At 37.5% G+C, this 14,086-nt stretch overlaps 1 protein-coding gene across 1 annotated transcript in view; it reads right to left on the bottom strand.

Annotated features, from left to right (window-relative positions):
* LOC108238446 (collagen alpha-1(XXIV) chain) overlaps positions 1-14,086 on the bottom strand; it is an 80,797-nt gene that overhangs the window by 30,743 nt on the left and 35,968 nt on the right. Inside the window, exons 7-19 of the mRNA XM_017420556.3 lie at positions 12,454-12,507; positions 10,559-10,603; positions 9,453-9,506; positions 9,108-9,152; positions 7,614-7,667; positions 6,968-7,012; positions 6,243-6,296; positions 5,822-5,866; positions 2,991-3,044; positions 2,748-2,792; positions 2,116-2,169; positions 1,747-1,800; positions 509-562 (exon numbers count right to left, since the gene is read on the bottom strand). Coding sequence (XP_017276045.1) covers positions 509-562; positions 1,747-1,800; positions 2,116-2,169; positions 2,748-2,792; positions 2,991-3,044; positions 5,822-5,866; positions 6,243-6,296; positions 6,968-7,012; positions 7,614-7,667; positions 9,108-9,152; positions 9,453-9,506; positions 10,559-10,603; positions 12,454-12,507 — 657 coding nt within the window. The remainder of the gene's footprint in view (positions 1-508; positions 563-1,746; positions 1,801-2,115; positions 2,170-2,747; positions 2,793-2,990; positions 3,045-5,821; positions 5,867-6,242; positions 6,297-6,967; positions 7,013-7,613; positions 7,668-9,107; positions 9,153-9,452; positions 9,507-10,558; positions 10,604-12,453; positions 12,508-14,086) is intronic.

Below are 14,086 nucleotides of genomic sequence, written 5' to 3'. Positions count from 1 at the left end.
ATGCAGGACTGAATTTCTCAGAATGAATCTTATTCACCCTTTGAGCTGCTGCAGAGTTCTTTACCTCAGCAACCTCAACTCCAGCATTTCAGTCAGTTATCCAAATTTTGATGCAGCTCAAATCACTACAGACAATCGTTTTTACCCACAACAACCTCATACAATACTCTGTCCCAGGGCAGGAGGCTGCTTTAGGATAAAATGCACGCTCTGTATTTATTCATATTTATTTTTTGCATTTTACTTTGTCTTGAAGTACGTCATGGATAATTTTGTCATTTGAACTGTACAAATTACATTAATAAAGCAGTGATTCAAACAGATTCAGAGTTTGATTGAGATGAATTGATTTCTGTAACATTTTCTGCATACAGATTGTGCAGATTATCATATGATCTCCGTGAAACAGGGGCCAAGTTGAAGGTGCTTCGTTTAAAGGCAGTACAAACAGTGAACACTAAAAACACATTTTTAAAATGGCTGACAAAAAAACACTTGTATGTCCTACCTCTGGTCCTGGAGGCCCAGGTGGTCCACTTGCTCCAACTTCTCCAGTTCTACCCTAAACGGTACAATGATAAACCAGGTTAAAATGTTTCACTTTTAACTACTTTAGTATATTTTGTCTAACATTTCTCAAACAAATCCAGTACCTCATAACAAAACTATGATCGTTCCTCGTATTTATAAATGTTTATCATGAAGCGTATCTTGAAAAGCTGTGATTCTACTGAATAAAACATTACATTACATTACAGGGTAGACTCAAACAGCTAAACTGAACATTCAAAACAGAACGTTTCATATACTGTTTTTATACAATCCAGGATCAAGGCTAAGTTTATATCTGTCAGTGATCGAACTGGACTCTACACAGTGTTCGTTTCACTTCAGCTTATATTTAACAGTCAGTGGTTTTCTGAAGGGAAATCCAGAGACATACAGAAAAATGTCTCTTTTTAACACATCTGTCACTTGTCCTTCCAACAGAACAGACAGAACTGAACTCTATAAATGTGCAGTTCATCATCCTGGTGAGGTTTTTACATTGGTTCTTCAACACAGATGCTTAAAGGCTCCAGCACACCCCAGAAGAAGTCAAGAAGTCCGTTTGCAGTCACGCGTTGTGAGACGTTTGTTTCTGAACACACTTTTCATCATCCACGAGGAGACAATAACGAGTGAATGAGGCGCACTTCCTCCCGGCCACCACAGTCACAAAGAGCCCCTTGTGTCTCTGCTGTCTTTTTAAAGTCATAGTTTAGCTGGAACAGTCGTAAAGACGACAGCCTCGGTCAGCTGCTTCTCAGCGGAGCAGAAGAAGCAAAATGACTCCATTAAAGCTCAGCGACTTTTCCACAGAAACACGCCCACAACAACTTCTAACCAATCACACGACACTTGGCGCAAACCCTGGTGAGAATAAGTTCGGTCAGAATCTTGTGTCGAGAAGCGGCGGACAAAGCTGCTACAAGAACAAAATGATGCAATTTTCATCGCACCAACGCGTGACGAGAGACGAGTTTGTGACATCTCATGAAGTATGACGGAGCCTGAAGTCACTCACATATCTTATTATTCATGCAGTATGTTTATGAACAGAATTGTAGTTTGTTTAGACTAAATGCAAACAAAAAAACAGAAACACACGTAGCCATCTGTCAATACAAGCTGAACAAACTCAGCTCAGTTTATCATTTGCATGAACTATATTCACCACATATAAACTTGCACACTCAAGCATACCGGAGGTCCTGGTTTCCCTCTGGGCCCGGCAGGACCAGGTGCACCAACAGGACCCTGAAAGTTATAGACACAATGCTTATACATTCATTTTCCACATGCTTCATCTGAGTTTATTACTCTATAAGAGAGTACAAGTCAGGATGTGAATTATCTGATGACCTCATATGATTAATGAATGAACATCTGACTTTATTTGAACACACATGGCATCTCTGAACTTGTTTGGATTTATTTATTGCTCATTGAACAAAAAGTTACAGGAGTTTTATGAGTGCAAGAAAAGAAAACTCACTTTTACAAAAAAGAAAGATAAACAAAACCAACAGAATCAACTTTGGAAGCATCGTGATTGGGCAACAGGAGACTCACCTTGTCCCCTTGATATCCCATCTCCCCTGGATCGCCCCTTTGTCCCACTTCACCCTAGATTTTATAATATCACACAAAGATATAACAAAAGACTGCCAATATGATTATAATACGCCAACAGACCAAAGATAAACACAACTCCAGCATGGAATGTAAACTGTATAATACATGTACAATACGTGTACACATTTCTGAAAACTCTTTAAAGGTGGATGGATTAGCAAAAATATAAAATTAGTATTCTGTCTAGAATCATGCTCCAAGAAATGAATAAATATTCTCCATATAAATTTAAAAGAACAGTCACATAAATCAATTGGGGCTGGTTGCTTAAATACAAAGCCCATAAATGAGCAAACGCAAAAGCCCAAATATTTTCATTTTGCTTTCATTTTAAATGTTGTAACCTAAAGGAAATAATTCACTTTGAGACTTGTTTTTGGGATGCTGGTCCACTCATTAATTTCTACAAAGAAATTCTGCCCTCTGCTTCCAAACTGTTGTAAAAGTTGTGTGCTGTGTATCAAAATGTCAACAAGGTTTCTTGTAATTACATCCAGTGTAATTACACGAACTGCATCAGTGACACATAACACACATATACACTGCAATAATATAAATATTTAGATCACCTTATCACCTTTCAATCCAGGCAGACCGCCGTGTCCTGCTGGGCCCTGCAGAACCAAGAAGAAGGTTGGGGAGAAAGTTGAAAACAGAAGGGGGGACATAAATGTAATAACAGATTTCAAGTTTACATGTTTAATTGTTTCCTTTTAACACTTTTTTCACATTTAAGTCACAAACTAATGTTTCATTTTTCAGTACACAGCATTTGCCTAGATTTTGGAGCATCTACAGCAGCCAATACCTACCTGAGGTCCCGGCATACCAGGCAGTCCTCGTGGTCCCTCTGGGCCCGGGTCCCCCTGTTGGGAGAAGAACACAATGGAATTTGTGTTTCCAACACTCAAAGAGCCAAACGCACATACTTCTGATACTGGCCCAGGGCTATAGCTTTACATAGCATAGGACTTCTGACTCGAGATATTTCTGATACTTTGTGGAGGTATTTTAACATGAACACTTGTACTTTTTTCCCTGCGCAGAACATTCCTTTTTGTCACAGCCTTTCAACAGAACTGAGACGAGTTAAAAGTGTATTTAGTTGTTTTGGATGTCTCTGTGTGTTGCCATGTTCACACCTGAGAGGCAACATCTACACTATAGGACAGGAAAGGGTGAAAATGTTGCTGAACCAAAATATATCAAGCAGCCAGACGGGATAATGGACAGGCCTGCAACAGTTGTTAACATTATTGATGACATTGTGACAAAGATGTGTGTGTGGAGGAGGGAGGGGGCGTATTTTAGGACATGTGAATCAATCACAGAGAACAGTTCAGGTATTCATAATAAAAGGATTAATAATAAAAATAAAGAAACTGAAAAAGAAACTGAAGCGTTACAGGAACTTTTATTACTCATTTCATTCACACTGTTATGTTTCAAGTTCTCAAATTGCAAACTACACATCACATACCGATTTTTTTAATCGTACTTTTTTAGGAATACTTTGCAGACAGTGGCTGTCTTAAGTCTGGAGCCCAATGATTATCGTTCTTGTGTTGTTGTTTTTCAGACACTTTAAAGTTTTATTTTCTCCTCAACAAGGGAAAACCAATTTTTCTAAAGTATATTTTAGCAAGTTCTAATTTACCACTTCTATTTTTATACATTATGATGTAATGATGCAACTTGTAATGATGGTTTGATTGGATGCTTTGCAAATATTTTTCTCACAAAAGTTATTTTACAGTTTTTGTTGTTGTTGTTGTTCTGTGTTGCTGAGCTTGGCAGTGCATTCTTCTTTTTTCAGTTAAACAAATCAGTCACTCACTATCTCCTATGCCTCTCACTTCTTGATGGATTGGTCTGAATTTGCAGCCTGAGGTCACATGTCCAGTACTTTACTGAAAGGTGCCGGGTCATCTCACTGCCTCATCTCTCATTCATGTTCAACACCGACTGCACAGTTCACAACAAGCCTGCAACTCGTAAAGTAATGGGAGAAACAAATGAGCTCCTCCAAGTTTGTGATCATTTTTGACTGACATATCCAGAATAACTTGGGACAAACACAATCAGAAAACCTTCTCCAGTATTTTAAGCAAAACCTCCCAACTTTAGTCCACAGATTAATGGAAGGATTGGTATACAGACTAACAGAGCAGCAGGGAAGTCCATGATTTATGCAGCCAATATGCAACCTGACTGTAATTGTTGCATTGACTCTTGGTTGGTCCATTACTCAGAATTTGTATCTATGACCCTGTGTTTCCAAATGAAACTGTGCCTAAAACCCAAGTTCTTCCCAACTATGTAAGGGCCAACCAACAAACAAGACAAAAATAAGTCTTGCCAGTTAAATTATTTTCTGTTTATCCATTTACTGAGTGCTAGTCTGAGCTCAGTTTTCTATGTGCTCCAGGGTGAACTGCCAGTCTGGGTGTTAGTGGCTCGGGATAAGAACTGAGTGTTATATGTGTCTATGCAACATGCAGCACCTCCAAAACACCCCTTAAGACATTAACACATCCCTTTTATACACATAAAAGTTACCAACTGATTTGAATCAAAGAAAAACATGAAGTCATTTCCACTGGGGAGATTTTTAATGTTAAATTACATTGTGCTCTATGTATTGTTAAAGAGTCAAAATGTGAATAAAACGAGGACAAAACGTCTGCTGTGTGTATATGTGGGTGATGTAGCCCTTTTATGTGTTCACATCTGTGATACATCCTGTTCTTTACAGACCATAGACAACAAGCACATCTGTGGTGCGCTGGGTCTGACCTAACACATCAGATAAAACTGCAGCATGACTCACCGAATGAAAACAATCAATACATTTATGACAAAAGAGCTGACATGGCTGCACTTCAAAGGTGTTGTAATCGCAATTTTCCTATATTATGTGTAATAAGCATTACAACTGCCATGCTGCAGTGAATATAAAACTTTCTGCCATCCTTTCATGTCTTTTTTTGTCTCTCTCAGCGAGTTTGGAAACGCTCTAATAAATCCAATCCCACGAGGAACCAAACCTGGGTAAACCTGACCCTCCAAACGATGAAAGGTGCTCTAAACAGCTGTATCAGTTTTGCTGACATGAACATCTGGATGTTTAAGACTCCCCTGTGAACTCAAACAGTATTACTTTCTATAATTTAAAAAAGGATTTTGTTCTCCACTGAGTCTATACTGTGTGGATGTTTTGCTCACTGGGGTAATAACCCCTGATGAGGGTCACTGCAGGTGGTTCCACAAACTGCTGGAGCTGAATGTCTTTTATTTGCTGTTTCTTGAATTTGCAAAACTGCCTTTTGATTAGAATCAGTCAGTTTTTGTTGAAAGTTTGTTTTTAATCATTTTAGCCAATCACAAGCTCGTAGGGGGACCCTTTAGCTCACTCAGTAGAGTATATGTCCCACGTGAAAGCTCTAGTTTTAACCATCCACTGTTTTTACTGCACTTCATTTTGTATTTATTGTACAATTGGTGCTAATAAGCTGGTGTCTTGTCAAGGTTTCTTAATAATATGACAACACAAAAAACAAGACCACACACATATATCTTGTTCAACACAGGCTTTAAAAATGTAACATTATGAATAAAATATGGTTACGAAATTCAGACTCACCCTCAGACCAGGAAACCCATTAATGCCAGTTCCACCAACAGGACCCTGGGAAGCATCGGAGCAACATTTAAGTACACACAACAGGACAATGACATCTTTTTATGTTTTATTTTAAACATTTAACATCCTGAATGACAAATAAGTTTAGTATTTTTATGTCTGAAGCACAAGATGATTCATTAAAATTGATGGCTAAGTAAACACCTAATGGGTTAGGTGTGGAAAGAAAATCTTAAAATATGCAAAAACCTTTCAAAATTAAGTATTGATTGGTAACACTGAATAATATAATAATACACATGCAGATGTTATCACTAACAGGAAGCAGGAAAACCCAAACTTGTGGAGTTAGTAGTAAATGATGAGTCAGAGGAATATTGGACGCTGGTGTAATTACCAGGAGGCAGGAAAGAGTTCTTACCTGTTTGCCATCTGGACCAGGGGGTCCCCTCTCACCAACATCGCCCACCACCCCCTGTGGGAAAAACAGACCCACATTTAATTTAATAAAAGACTCAGGAAAACATTTCTAATTAAACTTTCAATCTGCAATGTGTAGCCCATCTGCCAAGGGAAAGGAAAAGAAATAAAAATGTGTAAATTTCAAATCTGTCTTCTGTTATAATTTCATGTTTTTATTTTAAAAGTTAATTCTGATGTCATTTCTCACAGTTAATTTATTGAAAAATGTAGCATAATTGAAAAACTAAACTGTATGTTTTTTTAAATGGACAAATATTTCATCTCATTAAACACCTAAAATCTAACAGATGTTTGTGCCCACTTGTCAATTTAAACATAGAAAGAAAGTTAAGTTGTTCTAAAAAGACAATCATTTTTTAGCAATATCAAGCCCAATATTAAAAATATTTATTTCTATCTTTATGTAACATTATGCTTTATTTCACTACTACTCTAAAACAAATCTTGCAAGTCAAATTAATTAGTTTTGTTATCTTTTGTATTATTTATGTACCTTTTCCTTCCCTCTATGCATCATTTAATCTGCAGCTAATTCAAGAGGACTACTCCATTTTCTTGGACCCCTTCGGGGCTTTTTGTGCTGTTTAAAGTTCTTCTCTTTTATGAGGATGTACACACTCTGAGATAGATCATGGTGAGCAATCAAAACTGATTTATGATTACATGTCTTCCTTTGGGGCCAGGTTTTCCAACAGGACCAGGAATGCCCTGGAAGAGAAAACAGTGGAGAGATTACTCAGCTGTGAGATGTACATGAAAGAAGACTGAAAGGTTTTCCTGGGCTGAAATAAGGTGTCTTTCACCTAAGAGGAAAGTGAATACTGAGAACATATTGACATATATATATATTTATCTTGATAAAATGTAGGAAATCCTCCCTGCTTGAATGTTATACGTTTGAATAATCCCGGTAATTGAAGTTTTTATATAACAACCGGAGATTAGAACCTGTTTCATCTGTAAATTATTATAAACTATATTTGATTAAATAGATATATATCTTGTTCTTCTCATGGACAAGTTAGCTTTGTAACGTTTGTTTCCTGATCACTAATTCTTTATGATCTCCATAACCGCCTGCAGGTAAGACCCTTTACTGCTCTGATATGTTTTCCACAACCCAATTTGAAAAAAAGACTAAATTATGCCACTAAAACAGGTATTCCATCATCAGAAATATTTTAAATAAAAAGCATATATTGTATTTCAAATAATGAGAAGATATTTAAATGATTAAAAAAGCAACTTTGTGACTTGCTTTAGTAATTAACACAAGTCAGACGAAATTAACACAATAAACAACACTCACTTTCTCTCCCTCCAGCCCTGGTGGTCCAGCAACGCCAGGAGGCCCAATAAAACCCTGAAAATAAGAACAATTCAGTTTAAAACTGGGGAATACATCTGCATAATATTTCTATTCCTAACATCAAATAAATCTGGCTTGTAACAGCGCTCACATTACTTCCAACTGAAGCTTATAAAACTTAAATAGTCTTAAAACCTTTGCGGCACAGCTGCTGTGTAGACGTTTTTCTTACCTTTGCCAAAAAGCAGCATTTATGAGCATTTGGAACTAATTATTTAAACCACATTAGGGCCAAAAATACCTTCAATATGATGGTCTGGATAAAACATCCATCTGACAGTTCTTGAGCATTACGTACACAACGAAGGAGTAAACTCCTATTGGACTCTTTTCAATGGGATTTCAAATTTTGTAACATTTGTAGCTGTGACACTTATGTCTCATATCGGTCTACGTTGTTATAAATTATTTTGTCCCAGTGCACCTTTACCTTTACCTTTACCTTGCTTGTTTAAGGTAAATACTTTTAATACTTAATACTTTTTATTTAAGGTAAATACTTTTAATGACATATTTATGATCGTCTCCAGCTCATAAATATAAAATTGTGAGTTCTGTTCGTCTGGATCTTGTAGACAGGTCATGTGTTCATGATTCCAGGTCTAAGCTTGTGGATTAATTTAAGTTTTTAGACAAAAGCTACAAGGTTTATGTATTTGCTGATGAGCCATGACAAGTACAACAACCATAAGAAATGCAAACTCTGGCTTCAGCTGTAGTTTTGTTTTAAATAGTTGGTTTCCATCGGGTTTTTTTGTTTGTTTGTTTGTTTGTTTCTGCCCCAAAATAACAATGCAAAAGACTTGCAACCCCAAATATTGATGGTTAAATTACACAAACATTGCTAAAAACTGAATAAATCAGTCCAAAATGATAACACAGAAGAAATAACATACAGTGAACTAAATGCTTTAAAACAAAGTATTTTTTTTATCTTTGTTCTTCTTCTTCATGTATAAGTCATTGTGTGCTCCTGTCTCACCACATCTCTTTCTCCTATACTTCAACCTTATCAATGCTCTTTCTGTCTTTGTGGCTCCATTTCACCAAGCCGCCCTCAGCCTGACACAGTAATCCCAGCTATCCTCTTTCTCCCAGTTGCACATAAAGTCCCTTCTCTCACCAGCTCATTTAACCCCCCTCCTTCTCTCTGCTTTCATACTTTCCCTAATCTGTTTTTCTTCCATCCTCTTCACTTTCCTCTGTTTTCTTGTTTGGGGCATTCCTTTCTGAAGAATGGACCACAGTGAGAAGAACAAGTCAGCTTTCCAAGGCGACGACCCAAAGTCACACCAAAGGATTCCCCAAGTCCTATTCTGATCAATCTCAACGGAGTAAAGCTGAAGAGCTGGAACTGCATTAATCCTTTCAGGAAATGAAGTGGTTAATTAAGAAAAAGAGACAGAATGAGAGCAGAGAGCTTCTTTTACTTACACAAACACCTTTAGGTCCAGGTCTGCCTTGTGGTCCAGCTAATCCCTGTAAGTAAGGCATGGCTTTGGTGAAGAAGACCTCATTAAAAAGATTTTTTTTTTTTACATGGGAAGGCAAATCTTACTGTAACAGTCTCTAAGGAGCCTAATAAAAAATACACTAGACGGTTTCATTAATTTGTGCATTATTTTTTCTAAATACAAAGAAAACAACATTTTGGCCATTTCAGTTCAAACTAAATGAACACGAGAGGAGACAGTATCAGGCGGGTGTGAGCTTTGTGAAGTTCTCAGCAGAGCAGCAAAGATTAACGGAGGAACTATTTTTTTGTGTTTTTCACTGCACCTGCCTGCCAGGGTAACCTGTAGCTCCAGCCTCCCCAGGAGGTCCTGGTATGCCCTGCAGCAAAGAGAGAAAAGGCGAATGAATGGTGAATGGAAAGCTTGGGTGGACAGATGAAGTGAAAGAGGAGACTTCTAGCAGCACTGTCTGCAAGAATAAAACATGCACTGTTCATTCCAGACAGCCCTGACTGCTTACTGTAGCTGTAGCTTCCAGCTAACCTGCAATCCACCACATCACTGTTTCTTTTTTAACCAGCTTCAATGGGACTGTTAGCACGTTGACAAGCTGGAGGGTGATTCCATCAAGGTAAAAAAAAACACTAAACGTGGGATAAAAGGAAGAACTGACTTGAGACTGACTTCACTGTGATGCACACAACCGGTGTGAGTTTTGTGTGTGCACGCAAATGTAAAGTGGAATGCATGTTTGAGCAAATGTGTGGCATTTCTTTATTTAGCTCCAGCTTTGAAGGTTTCAGATTTAGGACTTAATGAATGACAATCACATATCACAGCCCTTATGGCGAGTTTCATAGCTTGAGTAGATGCCTAAAAAAACACATTTCTGCAGATTGTTGGGACAATGCTTGCTTTGACAAAAGTCCTTACAAAGGATGACATTTTTATCACCTGAGATCTCTATGCACAAGTCATGGGTAAGGCTAAACAAGTTCTTACATCTTGGTAGAACTTATCAAAGTACTCAACGTTTCTTTTGGTGCCAACATTTTCTTTTTTTTGTCTGCCTTCAAAATTGTACAAATCAAATCCTGTATGACACTGTTGTGTTGAAAAAGAATCTATTATCTTTAATTTAATGCTCTTGATAAAGATCTTTTCTTGTTTTACCACCCTGATCACAGTGAGACAGTCTGTCAAGCTTCTGCATGCCCCTGTATGCAAAACAACTGGGCTTATGTAATGTTCCTATACATGTTTAAGGAAGTTTGACTACTGTGTTCAGGGCGTTTCTGGGATGTAACCTCTGGGCAGAGAGAGTGGAGCTTCTTTGTTTCATTAATATTCACCATCTTTGTAAAATAGACATGCACTGATGGAATTTTGGCAGCATGAAATTCCTCTTAATGCACATAAACAGCTACTTACTTGTTCCCCTGGTGGGCCAGGTGTACCTGGATAACCTTTGGGACCCTTGAAGATAAAAAAGGCATTATGAGTTCAAAACCAGCGTAGCACTGAGGACAACTTGGGTCACAGTCTTGTTTGAACAATCTGTAATTCAACACTATGGTTTGATTTATTTTATTATTTTATTCTGAAGATGTGTACTAGTTTGTGGAGAATGACATAACAGTCATTCTAATTATTTTTCTAAATGTTTGGACAAAATCAGTAACATATGAAGTAACAGATTTTAAAGACTTTAGTATCTGTATAAAGTTATACATGAAAAACTGAAGAACTAACAAGCTTATGGAGTAAATCAACAGCATGTATAAATGTGAACAAAGCAAAAAAAAAATTCAAAAAACTTAACTAACTTCTAACAAAACTCCAAACAGCTGCTAGTTATTCATTTTATTTAGAAAATGGTGGATTATAGGAGTTTTTAATGATTCTGATCTTTTCCAGGAGAAAATAACTTTAGTATCTCTCCAAATTCAAGATTGAGATAAAGTTTGAAAAGCTAGTCATTTTAAAAGCAAATCAGTATGTGGTGGGTAATAAAAAAAGAAAGAAATGAAATAATTAAAAATGTCATGGTCTTTGGATTTTGTTATGGTTTGTTAAATGATCTTGGAGTGTTTTATTGCTTTTAATTCATGTTCTGTGTTCTCGTTTTGTTTCTTTAGTTTCCTCCCAGGTTTGCGTTTGTTAAACTTGCTCTCTAATGTCGATCCACACCAAGTTCTGGTTTGTTCACCGTCACACCTGCCCTGTTTCTGTCATTATCCTCCACAGTAAATGAACAGTAAATGTGGACCGTTTAGTTTATCCAGTGTCAGATCCTCATTTCTGTTGTGTTGAGTGTTGATCATGTTGATACGTCTTTATTTGTTGCAGATATTTAATCAGGATTAGGATCCACTCCACATCTCATCAGATATGTAAACAAACAAATCGAACCTTCAGTAAAATGTGTGTGTATTCTGCAAAGAACTGTCTGTTTGTGCACAAAGGCCAGATCCCACATTTAGGTAAAGAAGCATTTTTATTGTAAATTAAGCATGAATTCTTCTTTAGTAAACCAAAGCTTAACTTTACTTAAGAGATAAATTTTATTCTTTGACATGATTATCAACGACATATGTTCATAAAGGTTAGGGACAGGTCAGTGTGTTTCTGGAGAAGTGAGACCTTCGTTAAAGACTTCTACTGATTCCTGACTTGCTTCCGACATGGCGACATATGAACCTTCACACTCAATAAAAAGCCCCACATGAGGTTAAAGAGCGTCGAGCCAGTCATTTCCTGAAGGGGCACAGTTCACGCGGTGGGTAAATTGAGTGTGGTCTCCTGGGAGGGAAGGTTAAGGCCGAGCTCACAGATTCAGACAGACTGAGCGGACATCTGAGCGTACTGAGCGGCACAAGAACTCCCTACTGTATGAAAAAAACTCTATTGTCCAACCATATTTGCTTACCTACACATCCTACTGTGGCCTAATGTCATGTGACTTCCACATGGTTTTCAGTGGATTCAGCCGAGTGCTTTGTTTACATTGAGTGCATACCTGCATTTCAAAATTGCATATCTTTATAACTGGAAAACTACAGGAGCAAACCCTTTCAAACTGCACAATCTGATAGAGTTCAGGATATTCTTAATGTTTGAATTTATAGTATTTAATGAAACCTTTGAGCAGAAATAAATCAGATAAATAAAAAAGAGAAAAAGCACCAATAGTTATTGATACAGTATCAATAAACAGTATTTCATACAAATAGAACTAAGACATTGTTACATATATATCTCATATTTTTATTTGAGACAAATCTATTAAACATGTAGCACAAATAGAGTTTCTGAAAGAGTCCTACCAGTGGTCCTGAAAATCCTTTTGGTCCAGGTGAACCAGATGGACCTCTGTCACCCTAATGACATAAATTAAAAACAGAAGAGAAGCACACGATTTACGGTCACAAGACAGATAATAAAATAATAAAATACTTCTGTAGCTTAATTTTTGTTAAAAATGCAACAATAATAAGGTAATAACTTGTCAGTAAATATACCCAAGCAAATAATTTCTGCCTTAGATGAGTCATAAACAAAAGTAAAAAGAACATTTAGTATAAATAATCTTAGTATTTTATTGTAAAAAGAAAACTGGCAGGTTTAAAAAAAACTGTTATATGTCAAGTAATGACCTCTATAAACTGTTAATTTTAAAGATCAATAAAAATGAAATAAATTTACAATATAGCTTCAAATAAAGATAGAGGTGGAGGAACGATGAAGATTAGGTGGACAACCATGTAGTGTGTCACCACCAAGCCCCATAGGTGTGAGACAGCAGGGATCCTGGTCTGTCTGCAGTTCAGGTGCCGTTTCAAAGCTCAGAGAAAAAACATTTTTGTTCCATATAAAAACAAAACGTAGAGCAAAGAAAGACGGTTTGATCTTGATTTAATTACGCAACGTCGCTGCTGGGCAGAAATTTTTGTCATCAATTTCAAATTTTTGTGTAAACCAACTCTGTTACCCTCCTCTGTCTCTCTCTCTCTCTGGAGTGCGCATGTGTGAGCGTCTGCTGCATGTGTGGAGTGGAAGGAGAACGAGTGAGGTTTTCAAATTTTGATTTTCACTTTTTACAGTGGTGATTCACTTGTTTCGTACTTTAACACGTTCTGTTTTCACTGGTGTTTCAATAGTGTCTTTGGTTTCCTGGCCGCGCCAAGCTTTTAGCTCGGTGCAATGGCCGGGAAAAGTTATGGTGCTGCAGGCTTTAAGAGTCTTTCACGTCGGCATGGTATTAAAATACCAGTTGGCGTGGAGTTTTCTGTTGAGGAGTGTAGTTTAGCTGTTGGGGAAATTGTTGGGTGCGAAAGTGTGAAGGCAGCGTCCAGGATGAACAATGCAGTGGTTATGTTTTTGGATTCGATCGGTAAGGTGAACAGCGTAGTCGAGAGTGGAATTGTTTTGAGAAATACACTAATTACTGTTTTCCCGTTAATGAACCCTGCTAAAAAGATCATCCTGTCTAATTTGCCACCTTTCATCAGTGATGAAGTTTTGTTGAAGGAATTGTCGCGTCACGGCCAGATCGTGTCGGCAATGAAAATGCTGTCGTCGGGATGTAAATCAGCAAAGCTGAAACACGTTGTTTCATTTAGGAGACAAGTGTTTATGATTCTCAAACATGATATTGAGGAACTGAGTATAGTGATGAAATTTAAAGTTGACGGTTTTGAGTACACTATTTTTGCAACAACTGAAACAATGAAATGTTTTGGGTGTAACCAGGAGGGACATTCGGTGCGTAATTGCCCGGAAAAAGGGGGCGCAGCTGGTGAGGGAACTTCTGCGGCTGCTGCTGGGGAAGGAGAACCGGAAGCTGCTGCTGGAGAAGGAGCACAAGAAACTAACCCTGGGGAGGGAGTCTCAACAGGAGACCTAAAACAGTCGAATGTTTCAGAATGTGACATTGAAGAGAGTAAAGAGAGTCAAACG

Source organism: Kryptolebias marmoratus, linkage group LG24 (assembly GCF_001649575.2).
Source record: "Kryptolebias marmoratus isolate JLee-2015 linkage group LG24, ASM164957v2, whole genome shotgun sequence".
In the NCBI taxonomy this organism is placed as follows: domain Eukaryota; kingdom Metazoa; phylum Chordata; class Actinopteri; order Cyprinodontiformes; family Rivulidae; genus Kryptolebias; species Kryptolebias marmoratus.
Note: the sequence above shows the minus strand (reverse complement) of the source record. Positions and strands in the feature narration are given on the sequence as shown.